The 27,452-nt window shown below is 55.4% G+C and overlaps 1 protein-coding gene across 8 annotated transcripts in view; it reads left to right on the top strand.

The window, feature by feature from the left end:
• The window catches only part of CDH4 (cadherin 4), a 578,825-nt gene that overhangs the window by 392,114 nt on the left and 159,259 nt on the right, over positions 1–27,452 (top strand). For all 8 annotated transcript variants that reach the window (XM_059898536.1, XM_059898535.1, XM_059898541.1 and 5 more), the window contains one exon: positions 22,923–23,149. In XM_059898536.1, the coding sequence (XP_059754519.1) occupies positions 22,923–23,149 (227 nt within the window). The remainder of the gene's footprint in view (positions 1–22,922; positions 23,150–27,452) is intronic.

Genomic DNA, 27,452 nt, shown 5'->3' with positions numbered 1-27,452 from the left:
TAAACATATTTTGTTAGATTTATACCCAAGTATTTCATTTTAGGGGGTGCTAATGTAAATGGTATTGTTGTTAATTTCAAATTCCACTTGTTCCTTTCTGGTATATAGGAAAGTGATAAACTTCTATCTATTAATCTTATATCCTGTAACTTTGCTATAATCGCTTATTAATTCCAGTTTTACAGACAAAAACAGTTTTATTTCTTTTCTCCCATTCAATATACCTTCTATTTCCTTTTCATTAACAAGGACTTCCAGTATGATGTTTGAAAATCAGTGATGATATGGGGCATCTTTGCCTTGTACCTGATCTTAGCGGGAAAGCTTTGAGTTTCTCATCCTTAGGTATGATGTTTGTTGTTGATTTTTTTGAGACAGTCTTTATTAAGTGGAGAAGGATACCCTCTATTCCTAGTTTACAGAAAGTTTTTATCATGAATGGATATCAGATTTTTGTCACATTTGTTTCTGCATCTATTGATGTGATCGTATGATTTCTTTCTTTTTTAGTCTTTCGATGTTATTAACTGATTTTTCAACATGGAACCAGCAGCCATGCATACATGGGATAAACCCACTGAGTCATGGTGTATAATTTTTGTACATGGTTGGATTTGACTTGCTGATATATTCTGAGAATTTTTGCATCTATGTTTGAGAGTGCTGATTTTTACCCAAACCAGAGGTGCTGAACCCTGAGCTGGTCCAGACTGCCCTCCTCCTTACCCAGTCCACTGGCGGCTCAGGCCCCTCTGCCTCCTAATCAGGTTGGAATGCAACTGCCCTCTTTTCTGTGCCGTGGCTCGGGTTGAAGGCACCTTTGTCCCCACCAGGGTGACGCCTGGCAGTGTCCACCACCCTGCCACAGCCAAGGGGCCCGTCTCCCTGCGACACCCTGGCCCCTGGGTCCTCGCCTGGATGCCTCTTGTCCCAGCCCCCAGTCCAGCCTCACACGGCCCTCGCAGGCCCTCCTCTGCCTGGAGCCAGCTGCTTCCCCAGGTTTGTGCAGCCCACCCCTTCCCCTCCTATGGGTCTCAGCGAAATGTTGCCTCTTCCAGGAAGCCACCTGGAATCCCCCAGCCAAGGCCCCCTTGTTCTCCCCCCTGGCTGCACGGCTCTGTCTGCCCCGCCCTCACGTGGGGCAGTGCTGCCTTTGCTGCGGGCACTTCTCGGAGTGGGATCACAGACGGCCACTGGCCCCCAGGCTGTTCATTACAGAGCAGGACCAGATAAGCATGCAAGTCGAGTGAGCATTTAAGAACCTGCAGCAACACCTGCAATCTTTCCCTGGTAGTTCATCTTTCCTGCATTTTACCAGAGTATCAGCATGGGATGGGGATGGAATTAAAGACCAAAACACTGGGCTTTCAGCAGGATGGATGGGGCAGTGCGGAGTGGGCTTTGCCCTGAGCCTACCTTCTCCCTGCACGCAGGCTCCCCGGGGTGGGGGCAGGCCCGGGATGCCTGAGAACACGTGCAGGAGGCAGGCCTGAGTAACAGATGACCAGAGCCCCGGTACCCGCCGCCCATCAGCCCTGCACCCGGACTCCGTGGCCAGCTGCCCACGTTATGAACCCGGGCGTGCCTGTCCCTCTCTCCAGGGAGCAGGAGCGAATTCGTGAGGCTGCGGCCAAGGCCGGCCACCTCCCGGCCAGCTGCTGTCCGCAGATTCGATCAGGGCTGTCGGGAACTTCAGCTTATTACTCTCTAATGACGTGTTGATGCTGCCAGCTCATCACAGGGTGAAAGACGAGCCGGGCAGCGCTGGTCCTACGGCTTCCTGAGGGAGTGAGGGCAAAAGGGCGCCGTGAATTGAGACATTTTTGGCGATGCCCCCCCAGAGGCTCTCGGCGTCTTCACAAGCCCAAAATAGCGGGTGCGGCTGAGAGGGAGGTTTGTCTCTTTTTTCTTTTTTCCACAGATGGCACAAGCTAATTATTCTCATTTGTGTAGCACCTTACACCTCTGTAGGCTTTTCTCAAAATGTTGGGAAACAGATGATCACGTCTGCCTTTGTAGCTGTGTGAGAGCTTTTCCATTAACAGGATCGGGCAGGACCATCTGCGTATTTAGTGGAAAGTTTGCCACCAGCAGCGAGTTTAAAACTTTGAAACAAGGTCTGAGCAGGGTGTTTCTCACCTGTGCGTGGGCTGCCTGGGAGGGGCCGGGACGCCGTCCAGAAGGCCGGTGGGGGGCCTCCTACAGCCCTCAGCGCTTCTCGGCCGGCTCACCTTGCCTGGGCTGATGATAACCAAGCCAGAGAACGTTCCAGAAAAAAAAACGGTGGTTGGAAGTCCCTCTACTGCCAGCTGGTCCTCAGACAAGTGAGCTCACCTCCCCGAGCCTCAGCGTCTGGGAGAAGTTGCAGCCGACGGGCTCCCGGGGCTCCCAGTCCTGGGAAGTGAGGATGGGGCGTGTGGGCCCGACGGAAGGTTCCGGAAGATGAAAGGCAGCACAGGAAATCTGCAGCCACACCAGGCCCTCCGTCTCTGTGCAGCTCCCGGGTCATCTCTCCTGTGGCAGAGAACCCCTCCGGGCCAGCTTCAAGTGCACGTTTACGCAATTCGTCATTAAAGCACCGACATCGCCTAGGGGACTTACAGCCCGCCTGCCTCTGGGGCCCTCAGGCTGCAAGGGTGGCGACCTCAGCAGGAGCTGGTGGGCCGTGGCGAGGAGGAGAAGGGGCCTGGGGGGCGCCGGTGTGGACAGAGTCGCATTCATCCAACATGTGTTTACACAGTGCTGTAGATGCGAGGTGAGCCGATTGGCTCAGGCTAACAGGGCACCAGACCCTCTTTCATTCACTCAACAAACGTTTGCTGAGTGCCAGCTTCGTGTTGGGGACCGTTCTCGGGTGCTGGAGACGTGAAGGCCAGGACGGCGGGCCTGACCGCGGGGAGCGGGCATTAGATTCCTGTGGCCGCTGTAACAAAGCACCACAAACGCGGTGGCCTAAAGCCATATCCGTGTGTTACCTGACGGCTGTGAGGTCGCATGTCCAAAATGGGGCTCCAGTCCCCCCCCATGCGGACAGGGCTGGTTCCTTCTGGAGGCTCAGGGGGAGCAAGTCCTTGCTCTGCCTTTTCCAGCTTCTAGAGGCCGTTCCTTGGCTCACAGCCCCTTCCTCTGTCTTCAAAACTAGCAGCACAGCATCTTCCGATCTCTCTCTGACCTGCTTCCCTCATCACATCTCCTTGAACTCTTGACTTCCTGCGCACCTCTCATCAGGACCTTGTGATGACATTTAGGGCCACCTGGATGACCCAGGATCATGTCCCATCTCAAGATCCTTAACTGAATCACATCGAAAAAGTCCCTTTGGCCCTGGAAGGTGAGGTATTTGCAGGTTCTGGGATTAGGACATGCGCCTCTTCGAGGAAGTTATATTTTTTTATGCTAATGAACTAATGGAAACAAATAGCAGAACCAGCCAACTCACAGGGACAGCCCTGGGACTTGTGACTGAGCAATTAAGCACCACGAGAGGGATGCTGGAAGGTTCTCTGCCACCAGGGTCCACTGAACAGAGTCGTGCTCTCATGTGGCAACCCTGGCCCCGTTTCCTCATCCTGACATTTCAGAGCAGCCTAATGTCTCCTCTGTCTGGGCAGACGCACAAAATATGCCCAAAAGGATGCTTTTAAAATGTACTCTGCACAGCCTGACAAAACACCTGCACCCACGTCCCCGGACAGTTGCCGGGTTCGAGGCCTGTGTAAGCTACGGTTTTAGGGCGCATCTTAGAATGCCGAGGTGGGGAGGCCACCCTGTCACAGGGCAGGAAGGTTGAGGTCCTGCTGCCCTCTCCAGGGGGTGGAGGGGAGAAGGGCTGACGCTGCCTGGGGCCCCGGCGTCTTCCGGAGCCATCCTGGGGAGGCACAAACCTGCCCCTTCCCCGAATCCCTCACCCCTTTCCTGTCTCTGTTCTTCCTGGCAAGGTGGGACCACGGGAACGCGGGCCCCCTGGGAGTTTGAGGAGAGTTCAGGTGTGACAGGAGGAAAGCTTCTCTTGGCGTCGACCACCAAACACAGAAGGAGGAGCGACTGGGCACCCTGTGCTGGGGCAGTGCCCGGACCGCCTCGCCCCGCATCCTGGGCTGCGCCGCGGTCCTCACGCTCCGGGGGTAGACGCGCCACTGTGTTACCTGTGCAGGTGTCGCCGGGTGGCCCAGGACCTCAATAGAATATTCACGTTAATCCAAACAAGAGCGGGTGCCCGGAGCTGTGCAAGCTGCTTGCCCCGTTCAGCTGGCCAGTGCTGGATGCCGGAGCCCGGCCTCGGGTCCACGGCCCTCCTGCTGCCCTACTCTCCAGGCAGCACCCGGGGAGGTCGGATCTCATCATCTGCTGAGTCACCGTCCCCTACACGCTGGGCAGCGGCTGTGAGACGCTGGCGGTCCCTGGAACTCGCACGGTCCCGTCTGGGCCCTGCCCTGGGTGGACCCCAAGTTCTGCAGGTGCGAGTGGCTCTCCCCGGGATGAAATCGGATGGGGAGAAGGGCCCTCCCGATAGGAAGGGTGGCAAAAGTGGGGGGTCAGTATCCAAGTCCTCAGTGTTACCTGTGGCCAAACGGGGAGCTTCAGTGGGTTCCTATCAGAGCTTGTTTTTGAGTCTTGGCCTTTCTTTTCATTACTAACGCAGAGAAAGATGCAGCTCACTCTTTGGTGCCTGAACGTAAAAGAACAGCTCCGAGCTGTAGCCTCATTGCAGAATGTTCCAAGGTACAAGTCAGCCACGAGGCCTGTTAGGTTTTTATTCCTCACTTTCAAAAACACAAGCTGTTTCTCTCCTCGAAGAGTATGTAACGTGCGAAAACATTAGGGATATTGCAAAATGGTTGCATGAAATAACTGTGGAAATATTTCACCAAAGCATTAACCTTCGCTTGCTGCCCTCCCCTCCCAACCCAAGGAGAGATGATAATTTCTCCGAGTCTTTATCTCGTGCCTCTATATAATTGCTGCTTTAAATCACAAAAGCCTTTAGAGTTATGAATGCAGAATGTGCAGAGCTGTATTTAGACGGTGCTCACCTACAAAGTCTCCTGATCCAGGCCCCCCACCACCCTCCCCGGCCCAGAAGAGAAACAATGGGGAACAGGCGGGACATCGGCGGGCGGCCTCAACCCCAAAGTGTTTGTGAACATCTGCGGAAATGTTGTACGACAAGCGGGGGCTCATGTCTTTCTGTTGGTGTCTTTGTTCTTTCTTTCTGAAGGATGGATAATTCCTGGGAGTTTGTGTTTCACTCATAATTGTTTTTTAAATTAAGGTACACTTTGCAGCCCTGACTGCTGAGATAAAGACGTGGCTGGTGGGGAAGCACCTTGCTTTTGTTAAAAGGAAGAAAGGTGATAAGACACTGCGTTCTGGTTACTTGCAGAGCTTAGAAATCAAAGCTACCCCTGTGCATCTTGTTGTAAAAGCCATTGTCTTGTTCTTTCGTCTTCCTTGCGTTTCTCTCGGTCACAGAAGGGGAGGCTGGGAGTGGAGAGCAGACCCTGGAGCTGCGGGGAAGGTGCACCGAGAGTCTTCACCAGCTTCCTTCTGCCCCCGGACATAATTATGCTGGGCTTGCTCTGTGTGCTACCTCATTGAATTATGGCAAAAACCCTTCAAGCCGGAGGTTGTTAGTTCAACGTGGTATCTCCCTTGTTGCAGTGAGTCCATGAGTCTGACTGTGGGCTACAGGCTCGTGCCTCACGGTTTGAGGGTGATTGTGCTGCGTCAGATATGGAATCAGAGAGGTTTAGGGAGAGCTCCAAGGCCACACAGCTCGTGCCGCTTGCTTCCAGACCTCAGATCTTGGCAAGGCAGCTCGCCGCACTCTTTTGCACCCTCCACGGTTGGTGCACATAGTAGGTGCTGATCACATAGTAGGGACCCTGAGATGAACTGCAGCCTCCTGCCCAGGACTTTCTCTTTTCAGCAGGCAGAAGAGTCTAGTCCAAAGGCTGCCTTTCTCTGAGAGATGCCTTGTCTTTCCAAGGAAAGTCCAGAAACATCTTTCGCCGTACTCTACCGTGCACTCGGCAGGAGCGAGGCCCACTGGGGACAGATTGCGTTTGGGCTGGGGCAGTGGGCTCGGTGGGCGTGACAGCCCTCTGTAGGCAAAGGCTCGGCCAGGCACGGATGACGCCAGGGGCTCGCCCTCTGCCTCCAGTCTTCCCCGTTCTCATTGCCTAAATCATCTGAAAAAAATCATTCCTGGTTCATTGACCTTTCTGCAAATTTTAATTTATACTCAGGAGTGAAATGTCACATAATTTTTATGCATTTGGCTGAGCTTCTCTGCCAATACGTTAAAAAAAAAAAACAATTCCTTATCAAGATTTCATGTCAAACTTGTACAAAGGGTAATTACCCCGGGATAAACGCTGCATTTGCATACAGCTCGTTGGGCAGGGCCCTGGAAGGGAGCGTTGGAAGGTCTGGGGAACTGGGGCAAGGACCGTGCGCGGCCAGGATCCATCGCCTCCAAAATGACTTCATTAACAGGCTGTTTTTCCTGCCGGGGTTTAAGCCACCACAGTGTAGCTCAGGTGGGCGGGAATCTGCAGAGACATTTTCCGGCAAGACCCAGCCCAGCGCCAGGCTCTCTCCCCTGGCTTTGGGATTTAATGGCCAACGCTATCCATCGGCCTCCATCAGAGAAACGGGTGAGAAAGAGTGGGCGAGGGCTCCCTGGGCCTCACCTTTCTGCCCAAGGTGAGAAAAGTGTCAGCATCACAACCTCCGCTTTCAGGGATCTTACAGTCTAATATGAGAGAAAGAACAAACAGAAAAGGCAGGGAGATCAGGAAGCCTCTGCCAACCTGCGTGCCCCAGGCTGAGATGAAACGGCAGTGGTTTTGGAGGCATCTGTTAAACCTGTTTCCTTAGATGCAGGACTTGCTTTGGGCGTGTATCGTTCTAATTGCCATTTTGTTTATGGTAGAAGAGAAATCCCAGCTGGGGATGCTGTGACAGGTCTGTACTGGGGCAAGGGTCTCACTCGAGACACCGTCATTACCTTGGTTGCTACGTGCGTGTTAACGCGTTACTGACAGAGTCCGCCCTTCTTCCTTCATCCCAGGGGGTAGGACGTCATTCCCTCCCTCCTGGGCAGTTAGGACTGGCCTCGCGCTCTGCTTTGGCCAGTGAACCAGGAGCAAGAGCAAGGTGCCTCCCTCCCGGGAGGGAACCAGGGAGCCAGTGGCCCCCATTTCTCAGCAGCAGATGCTCCCAGCTTGGCGATCACGGAAGCAGAAGAAACCTCTCTCAGGATTCCATAGCACAGAGCCTCCCCACTGGCCCACAGCGGCAGGTCAGGTGCTTTGGGAGCTGCTCCTTGCTTCGGCGTAACCCAGCCTCATGCTGACTGATACACCCTGAGTTTCCAATACGCATCTCTTCCAGTGGTAATAGGAATGGTTTGGGTCCAACCGTTTTAGGTCATATAGTCCCCTGGCCCTCGCAGGACCTCCCGGGCCCCTGGTCTCTAATGAGGATTTCCGAGGGAGCTACAGTGTGCACCGTGGCCACAGATGTGAAGCCGTGTTCCTACCCCTCCCCCACACTGGCCCTGGACCCGTGGCCCTAGGCGTTCTTTGGACGGTGATGTCGTGACCAATAAATAATGTGCTCCTGCTTCCTTAATGCTCTTCAGAAGCGGGATTAGGACCAGAAACAACCAAACAGGTGTCTCGGGTCTTTGCTTCCTTTGGGACGGTCCTTGGCCAAGGAAGGGGATGTTTGGGGAAGACAGTTAAGAGGAAGAATCGTGTTCTTTCTTTCCGTGTCCTGGTAGAATTCACTCTTCACCACCGAGCGTTCCTCGTCATGAACCTGGCGAATGTTTCCCTAGGTGCCGACCATCAGAGCCCAAAGTATGTCAGAGGGAGGCCCATCCTGGAAAGCGCTCAGAGCGCACCGCGTGTGGCCCCGTCCCTTCTGAAGAACTGCTCTGTGGTGCCCTGCAGGGCCTCGTGGAGCCCAGACCGGCCCAGGGCAGGGGGGCCTCAGGTCTCTGTGGGGCTATCCCTCTGCCCAGGGCGTCTTAGCCTGGTCGGATTAGCTCCTGCCTTCCTTCAACCCCTGCCCGGGATCCTCCACCACCAGGATCCCCCCTGGGCTCTCCCAGCACCTTGCACCCCGGAGTCCTCAGCAAGCTGCCCCCGCCTGAGCACCTGGCTGCATTTGCTCAAGGCCCACCTGGCCCCAGAGGACGTTTCCGTCCTTGGTTGACAGGCACCCCAAGGGTCTGCTCGTCTCAAGGGGGTCCCCAAACATCTCAAAGCCAAGTGTGACATGAATGCGTCCAGAACGAGAAAGCTCTGATGAGGGAAGACCCGGGGGAGGTTGCCGGCCGTCGGTGTGATTGAGAGGGGGAGGAAATGTGTTCACACTTCCTGAGTTCTAATTCCTTTAGAAAAATGTTTGGCCGCCGACCCACGTGTGTTTGCAGAGGGAGCAGCTGGTAAAGTTCAGGGGCGGGTTTGGATCCAAACGGAGACTGAAGATGTGCCCGGCGAGTGGGGCTGTCAGACGCCAGGGGCCCCGAAGCCGGTGCAGGAGGGCGGCCCGGGGGCTCTAGGCTGTCTCGGGCTGTCCCTCCCACCCACAGGGAGCGACCCCTCCCGGGGTGACAAGCGTGCCCCCATCTCGGCACTGGCGGCCTCAGGTCGGGGCCGGGACAGCCGGGCAGCAGCCTGGGTTCAGACCCCACACCCTGCCCGGACTCCAGGGAAGGCCTCTCCCTCGGAACCCTGGGTGACCCTGGAATTTGTGGGCTCCGAGAAATTGGGAGGAGGCCTCAGGCTTCCAGCCTCTGGGTGCCCGCTCCAGGCCTGTGAAATCCGCAGCCGTTTGCCCACCTGCAGCCTCAGAATCACAAGTCTTTCTGAATCACAGTGGTGGTTTCTATACAAATGAAGGTCGCTGCCCTGGAGATATCTCAGGTCCCTCCCAGTCGCAAGCAGAAGCGGAGGGGGTCGGGGCCCATCCCGTGGCCACACTGGCCTGGGGTAAGCGGCCCAGAAGGAGAGGCCCCTTTAGCACCTCTGTGGGGGGGGAGGTAAATGAGTTAACATGTGATCTGTGTTCTCATCTGTGCGCGGTGGAGGGGGCCCTGTCTGCACCAGCTGCCCGGGGCTGCCCCCGGCCATCACACGTGTGCCCGAGTGCGCACACCACTCCCTGGTGTGCGTGAGCGTGTGCCCCTGCGTGTTGCTCTGCCGCCGGCCCTCCTCCACTCACCGCCAAGAGCCCCTTCCGATGTCCCCGGGTCCCGGGCCTCCTGGCCACCCTCGCCCTCTCCGCACCTGGTCTGCCTGACCAACCGAGCCGCCCGGTGACACCTGCCCGTCCGGCTCCCTCGGCTGGAACGGCAGCCGCCCGAGCTGCACCAGGCTTGGCTCTGCCCACAGTGTCTCCCCTTTTTGGAGAACAGGGGCTTCCCGAGGAGCACGTGCCCGGCAGAGAGCAGCGTGCGAGGGGTCAGTACGTGGATGGACGGATGGACGGACACAGGTCGTGTGTCTGCTCCTTTCTTTGCCGGGTGCCGCGCGCACTGTCCCCACATGAGGTGCCCCCTCCCCCCCGGCGCTGGGAGGGGCTGCGGCCAGGAGGCTGATCCCACCTCTCTGAGCTGGAGTTGCTTGGAGTCACACGGCCAGACGTGGTCCCTGTGGTCACCCAGAGCCGCCCTCCCGAACCTTAACCCGGCCTTAAATAGCATGTCCTCCCTAGATGTTTGGAACAGCCTTGCGAGAGCTTTGAGAGGAGAATGAAACTGTGAATGGATGGGTCAGCGGAGCGGGAGTGCTTTTAAATGCTTTTAAAATACAGAGAGCAAGAAACAGCCCCCAGCTGCCCTTTTGGTAAAATGAAGTAAAATCATAAACCAGATCTGGGGGCCCATCCGGAGTCTCCCCTTCCTCCTGCCAGCCCCCCACCTGCAGAGAGGACAGTGGAGGAGGAGGGAGTGAAGGAAGGGGAAGTGGAGGAAGGGAAAGGAGAAAGGGGGAGGGGGAGGGGGAGGAGGGGAGGGGGGAGGAGAAGTGGCCTCTGGGGACGGGAAAAGCCATCTCTCTACCTGGGCCTTAATTGCAGATGATTTCATTAGCTCAGTCCTGATGAGCAGGAGCTAATGAGAGAGAGGCTGGCAGGTCTAAAAATAGCAGTCCTGCTCCTTGTGTTGTAAAGGGTCCCCCCCAGGGCCTGCCCCCCTGGCCTGCTGTCAGCCTCCGCTCCCTCCTCACCACCTCACGAGGGCCACGTTCAGATGTGATGGGAGCCCAAGAGGGGACCTGGCCCCAGGCCGCCAAAGCCAGGGCCCTGCAGCAGGAGGGGCTCGTGGACGGAAGGAGCCATGGAGGACGCTGCAACCCCACCTGTTCTTGTAGCAGCAGGAGGCTTGTCTGGGGCGGCCGGGTGCTGGGGCAGCGCCCCGAAGGAGACTAAGGCAGAAGAGCAGCCAGGAGCCCATGGGGTGACCACCAGGCGAGCAAGCTGTCCACTGAGCCCCGCCGAGGACTTGTCCACCCGGGAGGGGCCTGGCGCGGTTTCCTCTCGGGAACCCCCGCCCCCGATGCTCCTCAAACAGAGATCACCTTGGAGGTTGCCGTCCCCACTCTCTCAGTGCCCTCACCGGTAAAACGGGTGACAGCTGTCCCTGCCCAAGCTGTGGGGACGGTGTATGGTCTGGGCATGGAGTTTGGACCAACGCCTGGCAGGTGCCAAGACCTCTGTAAGCAATTGCAGCCGTTATTATTACAGTGATCACCATTATTATCTGTCACCAGGGCCCCTGAGAGACGTGCTAGCTTGCACTTGCCCGGCTTAGAAATGGTCATTCATGGCCAGCAACGCCGGCGGCAGTGACATTTCCACACCCGGGGACAGCGCAGGGAGCCCCTGGGCGCAGCGATGGGTGGAGCCCTGTTGGGAGCAAGGCTGCCGTCTTCTCCCTGCGTCCGGGGGCCACCCAAGCCTTATCCTCTCTCTTCCTGAACGTCATCGTCGGGAGAGCGGGAAGTTTTGCACCAGCCCAGTGCCACCCTCTCCCAAGTGTACGAAATTACAGCCGCAAACCTGACCCGCCCTTGTGGGTCGTCAAGACTGTCAGTACACGTGCGGCTACATTTCTCCTGGTGGCTTAAAATGTGGGTGTGGCCGTGTGTGTGTGAATGGACACCTGGGTATGGTTTTCACATGTAAAGCTCTTGGTAGCAAGAGCTGATGGAAAGAATAGGGGGGCCTCGGAAATAACTGAAACAACGTAGCTGTTGGGAGGAGTGATGTTACTTAAATAACGCACGCGATTCCCTCAGCCTGGTCTGTGTCCCTGGGGAAGGGCTCCAGGGCAGGGACGACCTCGGTCACGTTCGCAACCAGAAGGAAGGGGGCGCTTCTGGCACAAAACTGGGGGCCAGGAGCCCCCTCACCCTCAGCATGGGCTGTGCCACACGCTGGCCGTGGACCTGAGGGGGTCAGGTGACCTCTCTGTGGCTCAGTTTCCTCTTCTGAACCATGGAAAGCCCAGGACTCCTGACGGGTTTGTGAGGTTCGGGACGACAAGGTGCTCCAGGTGCCTCTCAGGACACCTGAGTGACAACCGCGTCAGGAGTGAACGAATGAAAACTCACAGAATGTTCATTAGTTCATGAAATGTTGGTCTAGATCTTCAATAAGATCACAGACTTCTTAACAGTCAAAAACCACCCCCCATTTTTCCAAAGAATCAGATGGACTCCTGGAATCTTGGACGAGAGAGTAAAGGTCTGGGCAGGGCCAGCCCCTCCAGGGTCCTCAGGAACCCCCAATTCCTGGAGCACCCCGCCCACATCCTTGGCCGTTAGCACGGCTCCCACATCCCCGAGATGGAGCTATGGACCAGATGGCCCTTCCTCCCTCCGGTGACGCTGGGCCCTTGCGGGAAGAACATCCCTCCCAGCCCAACTCTCCAAACATAGGAATGACACGCTCGTGGTCAGCCATCCTCCGGGGGTGAGCACAGCAGTTCAGCAGGGGGCCTGGGCATCTCCCACTCCTGGGCGTCTTGGTGGGTCTGCGGCTGGATTCGCCACCGTCACCCCTGCTAGCTCCCCTGTGAGTGCAGGTGGGAGGGTTTCATCAGAGGTGCCACCAACTTAAGAGCCACGAGCTCCGTGGTGATGGAGCGTCAGTGGGATTTACTCATGAGGAGCTCACACCTCCGTTCTGACTGCCACTCAGGAAAGACCTTTTGCATAAATAACCCTCCTCAGACCTGGAACCGCTGCCTTCCTCCTCCACCCAATTCCTATGTCTCCCGAGATTCCTGCATCTCTGTTTTCCTCAACAAAGGACTGTTACTTAGTCCCAGAACCTAGAGAAATCCCTCTCCTTATGTGGGCTCAGAACCATGCTGAGACTGAAGCCTCGTGGTGCAGTCGTGGCAGGGCGGGGGGCGACCAGCTCTGCTTCTCCCGTCAGCATCCCCGTCTTCACAGGGTGCATGAATATTAGATTAGGACCCCAAGAGCTTGTCAAGGCAACACTGGGGGTGGGAGTCACGCTGGAGAACACAAGTCGCTCAGACCAGGGCGCATGGTTGTTGCCGCTTTGGCTGATGTTTCCTGGACAGAGAAATGGATGTGAAATCAGGGGTGTTGGATCACGGTGCTGCATTCATTACCAAGGAAACCCAGAGGGAGAGGCAGGTTTCACACTCCCTCCCGTAGACGAGATGGCATGAGACAGGTTTCAATGTTTTGCTTTAAAATGAGACCTTTAACATTTCTGAGACAGTGTTTTCTCTGGAGACGATGTGTCTAATGGATAGTGAATATCCATTTTTTTAATAGACTTTATATTTTAGAGCAGTTTTAGCTTTATGGAAAGACTGAGCAGGAAGTACAGACTTCCATACACTCCCTCTCTCCCTGCACAGATTCCCCTGTTGTTAACATCTTGCATTGTTACAGTTAGTCCGGGACATTGTTACAGTTAGTGTGGGACATTGTTACAGTTAGTGCGGGACATTGTTACAGTGGATGAACCTGCACTGACACGCCATCATCACCCAAGGTCCATAGTCTACCTTAGGGTTCCCTCCTGGTGTTGCATGTTCCATGGGTTTGGACAAATTTGTAATGATACGTATCCATCATTACCGTATCGCACAGAGTATTTCCACCACCCTAAAGAGCCTCTGTGTTCTACCTGTTCATCCCTCCCTCCCCTCAACCCCTGGCAACCCCTGATTTTTTTAGTGCCTCCATAGTTTTGCCTCTTCCAGAATGTCACGCAGCTTTTTCAGATTGGCTTCTTTCACTAAGTATAATGCATTTACGTTTCCTCTGTGTCTTCCATAGCTTGATAGCTCCTTGGATATCCATTTTTGAAGCTAAGAGAAATGGAATCTGTGCATTTTCCAGATTCTCAAGCAAATCCTGGGTGCCAGAGGACCCTGGTGGTAGGTGCTGGAATTCGCAGTGGGGAGGACTGGCCCAGTGCCTGGTGGCCCAGCTTACTTGGCAGGAGTGGTTGGAGCCACGTGAGCAGGGCGATGGCCTTGGGGGCACAAAGGACGGCCCCCAACATCCTGGGGGAAAGGGGACCCTGAAAGCGGGCCAGGGCTGGGTAGGGGAGAGCAGTCCTGCACACAGAGTGGCGGGGGGCGAGCGGGATACAGGGCGGGATGGAACAGGCCTGGATGGCTGAGCCACAGACCACGCGGAGGGAGACCCGTGGGCAGCTCAGGTGGCCCCCCGTGGAGACACTCGTACCACCCAGGACACCTCGGAGTCTGCACCCCACTGCAGCAGGGCTCCCTCAGGGCCCACTTCCTCCCACGAAGTTAGAGGCTCTTCCACGCGGCTGGAGGCCAGTGGCGACAACACATTCTGTGTGCGCACGTGAAACCTGGGGATGACTGAGAAGACGTGAAGAATGCACGGAACCGATTGAGAAGGAATTGGCTGTGCTTTGCGCCCCCGTCGCTGCGATGGGAGTTTGGCAAAGAGGCACAGAGGAAAGTGGGGGGGGAAGATTCCTCGGGTCTGAGGTTTCCAGCAGATGCAGACGTGGCCCTGGTTCTTGCTGGAGGCTTCTAAGCAGGACCGTGAGGGGACACGGGTGCAGGGGCACGTGACTCCGCCTGTTCTCGGCCAAAGGCAGGGCCTCTTCAGGAAGGAAGGATCACGTCGTGGTTTGAACGCACATCAATTTTAAGTTTAAAGGCCCGGGTGAGATTCCAACCGCGCTCATCCTCATGGACACGTCCTCCGAGAGGCAGGGCACCACCCCCCATCCTCGCAGGTGACAGGGTACTGGAGGGCGGCGGGCAACCCCTTGCCCGTGGTGCTAGGAGACGTGCCACAGCAGGGCAAGCCGACCCTGAGCACCGGCTCGGGGGTCCTCTTCTGGGTGCGCCCCCCTCCCCATGATCCGCGTCGGCCCCCGGGGGTGCCTGTCCCCCACCTAGACTCGCGCCGTGTGGGGCTTCGCACAGACATCCTGCTTGTGGAGAGGGTCGGCAGGTACCCTCACACTTTGCTGGAAATGGCGCTTTTCCAACTTGTGTGAACAAATGGCCGCCTCGGGAATCTGTGCTGAGCAAAATGATAGCAGAAGAAAACCAGAAAACACAACCAGCCACAGTCTCAGGCGTCCATCCTGGCCCCGGGGCACCTTCCTGAGGTCCAGGCGCACCCACGGCATCTGCCGGTGACCGCACTCAGGCCGGCTGCTCCGGGGGTCCGCCTGGTGGGCAGACCAGTCCCGGGCTCCGTAGATGCAGGGTCTCCATCCATGACCGGCCTTCCCTGACTCCACGGGCAGGAGGGGTGGGGCTGATGCCCATGTGCGGTCAGGGGAGATGTCTGATTCGGATTGAGTGGAAAAGAGGCAAACGTAGCAACCTTTTATGTTTAAAATACACATTTCAGGAAAGAGTCTGGAAGGAGAGCCAAGGATGCCAGTTACCTGGGGCTCCAGTGATGCCCCGTCCGTCCCAAGGCTGCAGGGGGAGCAGCAATGTGGGGCCTGCGACAGCCCCTCCTCAGGGGAGTCCACTCAAGCACGACCCCCACGCCTGTCCCACATTAGTAAAACCCGCTGAACTTCTGTCTGCCTCTTATGGTCACCGTGCACGAGCAGTTCTAAACAATGTCCACCCCGCCCCTGGAGTGGACAGCACTGGAGTGAATGAAGCTCTCGGGAGAGAGGACTCAGCAGCTGGGATAAATCCAGGAAGGCTCCTTGGAGGAGGCGGCCCGCGTGGTAAAGGGCGTTGCAGAGCATTTCAGGCACGGGAAACTGAGTGCACTGAGGCTGAGCGCTTGGAGTATTTGGCCCACAGGGAGGGGATGAGCTATGGGAGAGTCAGGGTGCAAGTGAGCTTGGGGAGGTGGGTGGGGTGAGAACAGCCCACAAGTCCTCTCAGCTGCACCTGGAGGGTGTGGTCTTTGGGGCCACTGCGTTCAAGCTCTGCCTCCATCACTTTCTGGTTGGGAGACTGGAGGCCAGGGACACCCGCTCTCCGCCTGGTTGCCCATCAGTAGAGCAGAGGAGGATAAAGGTGGTCTCCTCCCTGGGGGTGGGCTGTGAGGGTAAATTTGAGGATACAGTGAAAGGCTGAGCTCCGAGTGGGGCTCTCGGTGGCCACTTGACCGTTCTCCTGTGGCTTTAGCTACAGTCAGGCAGGGAGGGGGGTGCATCACGTGCTTGGCGCCCACCTCCCTGAAGCCTGGGTCCCCGCCAGGGACAGGTCCTGTTCTGGAGAATCAGTGGGGGAAGAGGCATCCCTGGGGGCACTGTGCACAGAGCAACCCCCGCCGGGGCTGTGCTCAAGCCCTCCTCTCCAACCCTGACCTTTACCTGAAGCATGTGCTGCCCCTGGGGCTGCCCTGGTCTCCTCTGGCTGCCCAGCACCTGGCCGGTGCCCGGAACGTGGAGACGCAGTGAGTGGGGGATGGTGGACGGAAGGAGAGAGGGAGGGAGGGAGGCTGACTCCGCCGGGGGAACGTATTTACTCCCCAGCACAGCCCCAGCTACAAGCTCACCTCTGGCTCATTTGATCTTTCTCAGCGCAACTAACAAGAAAAATAATTTAAAAAGCAAAAGGGGGGACTTTGAGCACCACGGTGCACGTCTCCAGTATGCCAGATTCGGGGAGGCGCAGCCCCCTGCCCCCGTAAATGTCAGCAGGCTGCCGCCAATGCGGAAGCAGACCCGGGTGTCACTCACGCCTGTTCGCACGCAGCATGCCGTCACCTCGTTCTTCTCACGGAGCGAGCAATTAAAAATGATGAGGGTAGAGGGTTAAATGTAAACCCTCTTGGTGGGGGGGCCGCCGGGCTTCCTTTCATGGGTGCCGCACGTTCTCGACAGACGCTGTGGATAAGCATGGCTGCACCTGTCTGCTGCCAGCCAGCGAGATGGGCGCAGGGCAGAGAAAAATTTTCTAAGAAAGGGCTTTGCACTGTCCTGGAAAAAGGAAAGAAGCGGGTCTCTGCTGTTTAGCCGAGGGCCTAATTATGGTGCTACACAGGCAGAGTAGCGAATCGGTGTGATCTTCAGATTTCAGAACTGATCCGAGCCAGGACCCTGTGCCGCAGATTCTAGCACGTGGAATGCAGAGTTTTCACCTATGAGGTGTGCGCACCAGCTGCAAACGTAGGAATGCACAAAATTCTAAGAAAAACGGGCTTGCCACACGCTTTGCATTTTGGGCATCAATTAACTAGATATTAAAAGTGCCCAGGGCCCTGATGGAGAGCGCTGGTGTCTGTAACGACTCTGGGCCTGCGTATCGCGGGGACACATTCTACAGTGTCATCTTCTCTCAGCAAGTTCAGTTTGCTCATCGATAAAATGAGGGGCTGGAGGAGATGGTCTCTGGGGCGCCGTCCAGTCCTGACATCCTAGAGGTTTGTGACGCTCCTAGCAGGCGCTGGAGACCTGGTGAAGCTCTCGCGGGTCCCCGCGTGGCGCGGTACCCGGCACACAGACACGCGGCGCGTGAAGGCACGCAGGCAGCTGCCAGGATGGCGGCTCAGAGCCCCGCTTCGTGAAGCCTTCACCTCCCTCCCAGGCCCCAGAGCACTCTCCCCTCCTCTCCTCCGACGTCAGCGTTTCCCGTCTCTTTGGCCTGCGCTTGGGCCTCGAGGGGAGAGGCCGTGGGGAGGGGAGCTGGGGTCGTGGATCACGGCTATTTCCAGGGAGGTTTTGTGAAGCTCTGGGCATGTGCGGCCTGGGGGGCTGGGGGTCTTGAGGGGCAGGAAGCTGAGGCCGCCCTTCTCCCTGTCCTTCCAGCAGCCAGGAGGCAGGGACTCAGGGAGGCCCTGGAAACTGCTTCAGGGTAAAATTCACGTACATAAACTTCACCACTTCAAGTGAACAACAATGCAGTGGCGCTTAGTACATTCACGTGCTGAGCAGCCGTCAGCTCCCTCTGGTTCCAAAACTTCTCGTCACCCCGAAGGAGACCCCATGCCCATGAGCAGTCACTCGCAGCCCCCGGCCGCCACCCAGCTGCATCTGTCTACGCTGGCCGCAGCACCAGCCCTCCCGGGTGGGCAAGGGCCGTGGTGACGGCCACCAGGAGGCCCCACAGTCAGCAGACAGCACCCTTGGGGGATAAAGGGAGACACCCACAGGGACGCAGCCGCGCCCAGCGGATGACCCACAAGAGGCTCCCTCGGGGGGCCCAGGGCCAGTTGGGGGAGTCTGCAGTGTCCTGAGGCTTTGCAGGCCCTGCTGGCCTTGTCTCCTCTCCCCCTCCCCCGCAGGGGCTCCCTGCACCGTCTCCCTGGTAATGCATCATTGCTGGGTGGGTGGATGAATCATCTAGTTGAGGAACCCTCCCTGGATTCCTTGCTCTCTTTCCTTCCTTTTCTCCTTCTTTTCCTGGCTCTTGAATTTCTCTCTCCCAAGCAGACGACGTATCTGAAGTGTGTGCAGGAGTCCTGTGATCCACTGTAGCTAAATGTGGAGGATGTGCTTCTGAAGTCACAGCGGTGGACCCCTAACTCAGTTCACTGGGTGTTTTTATGGCTGGAAAAGGCTATGACCCTCTCTTAACATTGGCCCCGAAGGGAGGCCATCCCATCCGCTCAGGACACCTCCTCAGCCCCAGAGGCTGCTGGACCTTCCTAGAAACCCCTGGAGTGACACGGAGGCCCTTCCCTCCTGGCGGGGAGTTCCCGCACCTGGCCTGTCTCTGGGAGTCTGCAGGTCGTCCCACTGGCTGAGGACCTTCCTGGGTGCTTGTTTTGACTCTTGTTCGTCCCCAACAGCCTGGCTCCCGTCACACTGGCCCTGAGTCCTTGACAGCCCGCACTCCCTCTGCCCAGGACCTTTGCACGTGCTGCCGTGTGGCCTGGGAAGCTCTCCCCTGCCCCAGCTCTCCTCTTGTATCCCTCGGTGCTCAGCGGAAGCACCAGGACCTCATCCTCGGGAAGCCCTCCCACCGCACGTCTGGGTCAGGCTCTCTCAGAACCGGGCTCCTTCCTTCACGCAGAGCCCCCTGCCCCCCGCCAGCCCCTGGGAGCCACATCCGCAGTGTGACAACCCACCCCCGCTCTGAGCCCCATCTGGCGGTCACTGTGCTTTTTGCTGACTGTTGTGTCCGTAAATCAACACGAATGGATGGATGTTGGTGCCCCGGGAGCTCTGCGTGTGCAGCTGCCTTCACCACAGGGCAAAGGGTTCCACCAGGGGCAGAATCCGGGGGCGGCCCTGGGGCAGGGGAGGCCACAGGGGTTCCAGCAGTAACTCAGTGGGCCCTCAGGGGGCGTGTCGGCAGGGACACCAGGATGACAGACAGAGACTAACATTTACGCAGCGCGAAGGAACACGCATCTCGGTGACAGATGGCCAGCCAGGTGCGCCCCTGCCCTTCATCTGGATGGGCAATGTGCCAGCCCGAGGACAGCCAGCCCAGACTGCCGACCAGCCTCAATGCTGCTTTCCCGAGTTCCCGGCGAGGGGTGAGGGAGGGGAGGCGCCCTGGAAGACGGAATCCTGCACATAGTTGAATTTCCTGGTGCTCAGGCCTTCCCACCGTGTCCTGCTGGACGCTTTCCTGGGCGTTGGTCTCTCACGTGTGCTTCTCGAATAGCCATCGACGGTGCTGTTGTCACTCCAAATGCTGGGCCTTTTCAGGGTCGGGTCACATTTCAGGAGTAGGGCAGACGCGGGCGGGTATCCGATCTTCTCTGGACGGCTGCTCGGAATGAACAGGGCTTGGAAATGGAACCCGTCCTGTCCGAAGGGAGAGGCGGGCGCTGGGGGCCAGGCCTGGGCTGGGGAGGGGGAGCCGGCCCCCAGTTGTGCGAGCGGGTCAGAATGCCAAGTGCTGGCTGACCCCACACATCCCGCAGGGCTCCCCTCCCCGCCCCTGGGGCCCCCAGCCTGGCCCGGCCCCTCTTGGTGACCCCGTAGAAGCCTGTGAGATTCCACCATCTGTGCTGCCATTTCCCAGTCACCTCCCGCCCGGAGCCTCCGCTCCGTGTTCCCAGGTAGATCCCCAGAGCCAGGCACCAGGGGGCCCATAAATGTTTGTGGGATGAACGAGCTTGTGTGACCTTGGCCCAGTGCTGTGCTACCTGTCTCCTCAGGTGGGTAACACGGGTACTGGCCGGAGCGCAAGACAAGTTGGGTTCATGCAGCCTCTACGCTGCGCTGGCCCCGTTCATCCTTTTCTGCTGCTCCCAGAGGCCTCTGCTCAGAGAGGCCGCTGCTGGTCGGGTCACACACCTGGCGTCCCAGCCCTATCCCGAAGGGGCCTGCCGGTGTGGGCATGGCTGCAGCACACACCTGCGCCCGGAGCTCATGCTTGCCCTCCTCCGCGGCGGGCATCAGTGCATACACCTCCCCACCCTCCCGGGACCCCGCCCTCGGGCAGGTGAGTGCTGAGTGCTGCCCCCAGGGCCCAGGGGCCGCGGCCACCACCCCTCCAAGGGGACGGAGGCAGCGGGGGCTGTGACTGTGCGTGTTTAAACAACTGGACCTGATTTCTCTCGGGAGTTCTCCCATCTCTTGTCACGTTTGTTTAAAACTAGTGGAAGTAGTTAGCAAGCCGCAGAGACACATGGCGGGGCTGGGCGGTGGGTGACGAGCGCCCGGCAGGCCCCACGTCCCGGCCTCGGAGGGAAGGAGGTGCTGTCTCCCTCCAAGCAGGTCTCCTCCGCTGGAGCCTGAAGGAGGTTGTGACCCCGGGGCCTGCACATCCAAGCAGGCATTTTCTCCCCACAAAGTGAGGAAGACCTTCTTGGACCCTCATGCTGGGACCACAGCACCCGGCCAGGCCTGCGCAGGAGCTCATGAGCATGCGACGGCCTGGCAGCACCCTTGCCCCTAAAAGAGGAGGACATTTAACTTGCAGAGATAGAGGCAGACTCCAGAAATAAAGAGGATGCAAGAGGAGGAAAGGGGGTTGAAGAGGAAACAAAGATAGAAAATTGGGCAGAAAGTGCTAAGGTTGGTAAATGCCTCAGCACTGCTAGGTCCCAGCTACCTACCGCATTGCCTCTGAGCTTCCTGGTGGCCAAAGCGAAGAGGGAAACTGCCTTGGGGCAATTCACCAGAAAAAGGCAAATGGGCTTCTGGGTGACAGGAACCGTTTCTGCCCCAAGACCTCAGATGTGTCTCTGGAGAGTCTGCCCCTCGAGTGCTCGCTTCCCTTTTTTTTTTTTTAACATCTTTATTGGAGTATGATTGCTTTTCAATGGTGTGTTAGTTTCTGTTGTACAACAAAGTGAATCAGCTATATGTATACATATAGCCCCATATCTCCTCCCTCTTGCTTCACTTCCCATTTTTATGGCAAGACGTCGTGTTTGTAACCTTCTGAGCAGTGTTTGCATGTTGAGAAATTTAAACCCACGTTCCTCAGGGTTTCAAACGGGAGTTCACTTATTCGGAGCTAAAGTGCCATGAACACCCCTGGTGTCTCAGAAGAACAAACCTTCCTGATCTTTTCCTTTGAAAGAGAGACACAGCCCAGGCACGCACAGGAAGGCACTGTTCTGAATTCCCTTCCTTCTGGAAAGCTGGCACCCCAGCACCGCGGGCACTCGGAATGGCCCCCATCTCCCCGCAGGCACGTTCCAGCTCCTGCTTCCTCACTGATGAGGGCTCTGAGTCTCAGACATGATGGCGAAACCAGCCTCTTGGGTTGAGCCGATCAGACAAGCCTCAGTTGCACTGAAGCTGGAGGCTGGGTTCCATGTTGTCCCAAAGCCCCCATGCCTCTCCTCGCATGGAGGGCCCGAGTCAGACCCAGGCTGGAAAGATGTTAAGAGCACCCGCGAGGAGAGGCCCAACTTTATCATCATAGGTCACGTCTGGTGGTGCCACCTTTAATGTCCTGAGGGCTCCCGTCCACTGTGGACGTCTGTCCCCTGCAAGGTCCCAGGCTCCTGTGGACAGTACCCTGACCTTCCTGTTGGGGCAGCTCCTATGCGGGTGATTTTTTTCTCTGACAGCAGTGTCCACACTTCCCTCAAATGCCACCAAAGCTCTGCGCCTATTTTTTAAAAAATATAACTACACCATCACTTAATCCTGAAGAAACTCAAACCTTCCCGCTACTGTCCAATCCCATTCATGTTATTAGAAATTTTCTTTCAGAGAACAAAGGGCTTATTCATGTACTTTGTGCTAATCTCCCGGCAATCATAGAACTGTCATTTTTATCTTTGTCAATGACAATTGGGCATCAGAAATGGTTGATCCACTCAGTTTTTTGCTGATTTTAATTTGTTTACCGACGGGGAGGACAGGACTACAAAGGCAGTTTGGAATTTTCCTGTCACTTGAAAAAGAATGTGATTATTCCCTCACTGGGGAGGGATAGTTCCCTGGAGCTACAGCCCACTCCGCACCTTGGTTGCCCTCGTCCACCCGAGGACCCCTCTCTGTGAGCTCTGGAGTCTGTACACGCACGGAAATGTCTAGTTTCCTCACATTTAAAAACATTTTTATATTAAACCCACACGTGGGGATTGCTGGGGACTGGGGAGAGTCTGAAGTGAAGGATTTGAAACGAGGGAACGTTCTGTTATTTATTATTTCAAGGCAGCCAACAATAAAAGGTGAACGCAGGAGCAAACACTTATCAAATCTAACAGTGAGGAGCTTTTTTTAGTTTCTAGAATAAATAGTAATTAAATCATGTAAGCTGTAATTTCATGACAGTGAAATTGCTTAAAAAACCAATCCTCCCACCATAATTGCTGAGATACCCACACTTTTATAAATACTAGGTAACTTTATCCATCGTTTTTATCAGCAGAACGTGACACTGGCTGTTGGTGCCTCATAATTTACCACGGCATTAGGTGGCAGCTGCAAAAGCACACGTATGAAAAAGGCACTAATGTGATCCCGGTGAATGCGCGGCTTCCGAGATGTCTTTTCCTGCAGGGGGTTTACAAACGGTCCAGGTGATGGAGTCATTGGGAGGGGCTGACAATTCAGTGCCTAATTACTGTTTGGGAAACACAGCAGCGTGCCTGCCCTGCCGTGTCAGTAGACCATCCGCCTTCCACGCCTGCTTCCAAGTCACCGAGAAAGCTCTCGGCTGCCCCAGGGTCACCAGGGAATTGATTGAGGGTAAAGAAACTCCTCCCCCCACATGGCTCAGACTCAGGTTGAACCCAAAGTTGATAGTGACGGGGAGACACGTTTGCAGAAATGAGAACAGCTGTGTTTCAGAGAGAATGAACATGCATTCATTGCTTTTGGTCGATGTTCGTTTTTCTGAGGCTTCAGCTAATTCCCTAGGGGGTAGAGATAAAACCCAGTGCCTGAAGGTCGAAAAGTCAGTTAAATCACCACTTTTTCGAAGCTCATTGGAGACCAAGGACCCGCTGCTGGAAATAAGCTGTGAGCGGGCACCTGCCCGCCAGGCTGGTCCCCAGCGCCCTGACCTTCTCCCCCTCCTCTTGCAGTCAAGTTCAGCAGCTGCCTGGGGACCAAGGGGACACACTATGAGACCGACAGCATGGACTTCAAAGTCGGGGCTGACGGGACGGTCTTCGCCACCCGGGAGCTGCAGATCCCCTCCGAGCAGGTGGCCTTCACCGTAACCGCGTGGGACCGCCAGACGGCCGAGCGCTGGGACGCCGCGGTACGGCTGCTGGTGGCCCAGACCTCACCCACGCGCTCTGGACACAAGGTAAGGTGTGACTACATGCGGGGAGGGGGCTGGGTAGGGGTCCTTCCTCCTTCAGGTCACCGAGCAGAACCTCTGCAGAGGCTGACACTTGAGTGGGCGGCGTGGGCCGGGAGGGGGACCCCTGACCTCCCACCTTCCCAGGCAGGGCTGCCCACAGGCTCCACCCCCGCTGGGGGTAGTGCACAGCTGTCAGCACCCTTTTTCGGACAAGGGCCCCACAGCTCCGCTTCTCACCGGGCACCTCACCTGCCTGAGGCTTTTAGCCCACCAGCCCCGGAAGCTCCCAAGGCCTGGAGGGACAAGAAGTAAGACAGAGGCCACGTGGCTGGCCTTGCGAGGTGGCCAGAGTAGCTGGCGTGAGACTGATTCAGAGAGAGGGAAATGGGGAGGTGGGGGGGGGAGGGATGGCACCCTTCACATAGACACACACCAGCCACTGTCACCTGCCTCCACAGCCCTCCCTCCAGCTTCACCTCTGACTCGGCTGCATGGCCCTGTTGACCGGACAGGAGGGGTGAATTCACTTCCCCTGGTCCTGAAAGGCCTCTCAGCCCCACAGGCCCCAGGAATCCAGGACCAGACCCCTCAGCCCCCAGAAATCCCCACATTAGTTTTCCCGTGTCTGAGGGGGACCAGGTCTGCTTACCTCTGCCCGTCCCGTGTTTCGGCAGCTGCGTTGACCTCCGGCGTGAGGGATCCCTGGTCAGCAGAGAAGTTGCTGCCCAGCTGACCTGCATGACAGGTCCAGCTACACACGTCCACCTACATGAAGGGTGGACCCGTGGGGAGGGAGACGCCCTTACAGTCAACAGGAGGCCTTGGGGTCATCAGTGTTATGATGTGTGTGCGGTTCACCAGCAAAGGAAACACACCGGTTAAAGCAGGACAGGCCGTCGGGGACAGTATTTGTGGGTATTCCCTCGGAAAAGGGTTCGAGGGAAGTAGAGGGTTAGACCAAGTTGACCAGATCCCTTTCTACAGATTTGCCCAGAACCTCACAGGACTAAAGGGCTCGTTGAACCTCAGTGGGAGACAGTCTGCAAGTTTCCCCAAACCTATTTGACCAAGGAACCTTCTTAATGGGACATCTTACAAGGCAGGTGTCCCGAGGAACCCACTTTGGAAAACAGGGGCTGTGTTTCATTGTGTCTTGTTAAACAACATAGAGGTGGTTTTGGTGAGGAAAGGGAAAGTGGTGACTCGGTGGATAGCCTTATCTTGGTGGTGAGCTGACGCCATCGGGAAGGACGTCCTGAGTGCCCTCGTGGGTGCGCTGAACCAGGTGTTGAAACATGCTTCTAACAGGGGCGCCCCCCAGATCGTGAGCCTCACCTTGGGGATGTTGAAAACCTTGAGACACATGGATGTGGTTTTCCATTCCTTCCCGAATGACCGTGACAAGCCACACCCTGGTGAGAGGGCAGCATGGCCCACGCAGGGGCCCCTCCCTGTCGGCAGCCAGGCCAGGGGCAGCAGTGGGAAGGCTTACATCCCTGACTGTGATGCAAAAACTGCACCTTGTGGGCAAGGAGTAGGGCTCCCTAACGCCCGTGGATGGCCTCAGATAAAACGCATTAATTAAAAATATAGGGACTTCCCTCGCGGTCCAGTGGTTGAGACTTTGCCTTTCAATGCAGGGGGTGTGTGTTTGATCCCTGGTTGGGGAGCTAGGATCCCACATGCCTCGTGGCCAAGAGACCAAGACATAAAATAGAAGCAATACTGTAACAAATTCAGTAAAGACTTTGAGGATGGTCCACATCAAAAAAAAATCTTTAAAAAAGTAAAAAGAAAATAAAAATAATGACACCTTTTGTCAGGCATGTTAATGAAGCAATTTCTGATGCAGTTAATCCCCTTATCCTCCAAAAAGGGTGACTGCAGTTAGTCCCCAGGACACGTGAACCTCCAACCCCCCAGCAGGCAGGCCCGAGAAGCACCCGATCTGCAGATTCCACATCCCAGACTCAGAGCATCCTTGGGGGTGACTTTGTGGGGTTACACCCTGAGCACATGAAACATGACCCTGTAGGTGGTGGGCAGAGTCTCTGCAGCCCACCTGACCCAGTCCTTCCCTGTTTATTTCATGTCGCCTTCATTGCTGATGGCTCCCTGCTTCCTCCTTCTTCAAATCCAAAGAGCCCTGCCCTGACTTTCTAGGACCCCACCTAGACCCTGCCCTAAGTGTGTCCACATTGATCCTCACAACATCTCCAGAAGTGGGCACTGTCACTGTCCCCACTTTACAGGTGGGGAAGCAGAATCCTGTGACTGCAGCCTCTTTGCTGCATGGGAGAACCGATGTTCTGGAAAGGAGTGAAAAAATGACTTTCTAGGGACAGCTGAGCCCGGCATCGTAACGGAGCCTGGCTGCCGTGGATTGTCAGTTTGAATCAAGGCTTCTCCAGCTTACTGGCTGATGTTCTAGGACAAGCATCCAACCTCTCTGAGGTTTACTGCTCTAGAAAATGGGACAGCAATGTTACCTACATCCTATCCAAGGGTTGTCGAGAGGATTATGTGAGATAATGTGAGGTCAGGCAGGGTGCAGGCTCTATGAGAGCCCTGTCCCCAAAGAGGCCAAAAATAGTTGCTCTTATTGCTGTCATCAGCATGGTCCCAGCCCTCTGAGTCATGTGCTCATCATGGCCACTGGGCCCTCACCAGGGTGGTGCCAGGGGGACAGGGAGGAGGGTCTGTGTGGGACACTGGGTCACTCAGTTGATGTGCCCTTACAGAGACCAGTGCCAACCTTTGAATAATGTCACTCTGTGTAAATGGGTTAAGGTGATGCCAGATTGCTGGTGTCCTTAGTCATCTGCCAAAAGCAAATGTAAATCTTCTCCAGTGGAAAGTATCATACCAGACGTCAAATTATATCTCCTTTTATATACAATGTCTAGCACTCAACTGAAAATGACTGAAGGGACAAAACAAGATAAATAAAAATCAAGAGGAGGAGCAGATGATAATCAAAGACCCACAGGGCTCCAGGTAATAGTTATCAGATGTAGATTTTATCATAACTATGCTCACTGTCTTTAAGCACATTAAATGCAAGATTTTGACAGGATTGGAAGATTAAAAAAGAATTAATTGGGCAGTTTAGGACTGAAAAATACAACAAACAAAATTAAGAGCTCACTGGACAGATATATCTGCAGATTAGACACAGTTGAAGAGAGGATTAACGAAGCAAAAAACATCAGAAGAAATATTCAGGCCAAAGTGTAAAGAGATATCCAGAGAGAAAACACAAAGGAAAGAGTAAGAGATATTTGGAAAATGGTAAGAAGTTCTAACATGAGTGTGTTTGGAATATGAGGGGGAGAGATAAAATGGAGCAAAAATAATATATGAAAAAATATTGGCAGAAAATATTCCAAAACTGGCAACAGACATCCAAGCATAGATTCAAAAAGCCCTATGAACTCTAAACAGGATAAATATAAAGAAAACTGCACTTAGGCACTTTCTTAGTCCATTCAATAGGCTATAACAAAATACCATGGACTGGGGTGCTTACAAACAATAGAAATTCATTTCTCACTCTTCTGGAGGCTGGAGGTCTGAATCAGAGTGGCACAGGGTCAAGTTCCCATGAGGGTGCTCTTCCAGATTGCTGCCTTCAGACTTATATCCTCACATGGCAGAGAGCAAAGATAGGAGGCCAGCTCACTCACAACTCCTGTAAGGACACTAATCCTGTTATGGAGGCTCCATCCTGATGACCTCCCCTAATCCTAATCACCCCCGAAAGGCCTCACCTCCTAATATCATCCCATTGGGAGATAGAGTTTCAACAAAAGAATTTTGGGAGGACACAGTCCACAATAGGCATTTTAAGGTAAAATAGTTGAAAACAAAAGTCAAGGAGAAAATCTTGGAAGCAAATAGAAAAGACAGAGTTTCTTTGAAAGAGGAATAATTAGATGTAAAACTGACTTCTCAACAGGAACTATGGAGGTTGGAAGACAATGGAATGATATTTTTAAAGTGCTAAAGAAAATAGAATTCTATTATTCAGTAAAACGTCCTTCACGGAGTAAAGGTGAATAAAGACAGTTTTAAACAAATAAAAACTGAAAGAATCTGTCACAAGTTGTGTTCTTCAGGCAAAAATAAGATGATTTGAAGGAGAAAACCAAGAATGAGAAGATTAAGTAGATGGGAAAATACCAGTGTATAATTACAGGGTAATGTTTTGTGGGATGTAAAGAAGATGACTCAAATTCATGAAAAGAATGGCATAGATTTTGAGAAGGGACAAATGGAGTCAAAGGGATCTAGGATGCTTGTGTTG

The sequence above is a fragment of the Balaenoptera ricei genome, chromosome 15 (assembly GCF_028023285.1).
Source record: "Balaenoptera ricei isolate mBalRic1 chromosome 15, mBalRic1.hap2, whole genome shotgun sequence".
Lineage (NCBI taxonomy): Eukaryota > Metazoa > Chordata > Mammalia > Artiodactyla > Balaenopteridae > Balaenoptera > Balaenoptera ricei.
The sequence above is the reverse complement of the archived record's forward strand: the minus strand, read 5'-3'. Positions and strand labels throughout refer to the sequence as shown.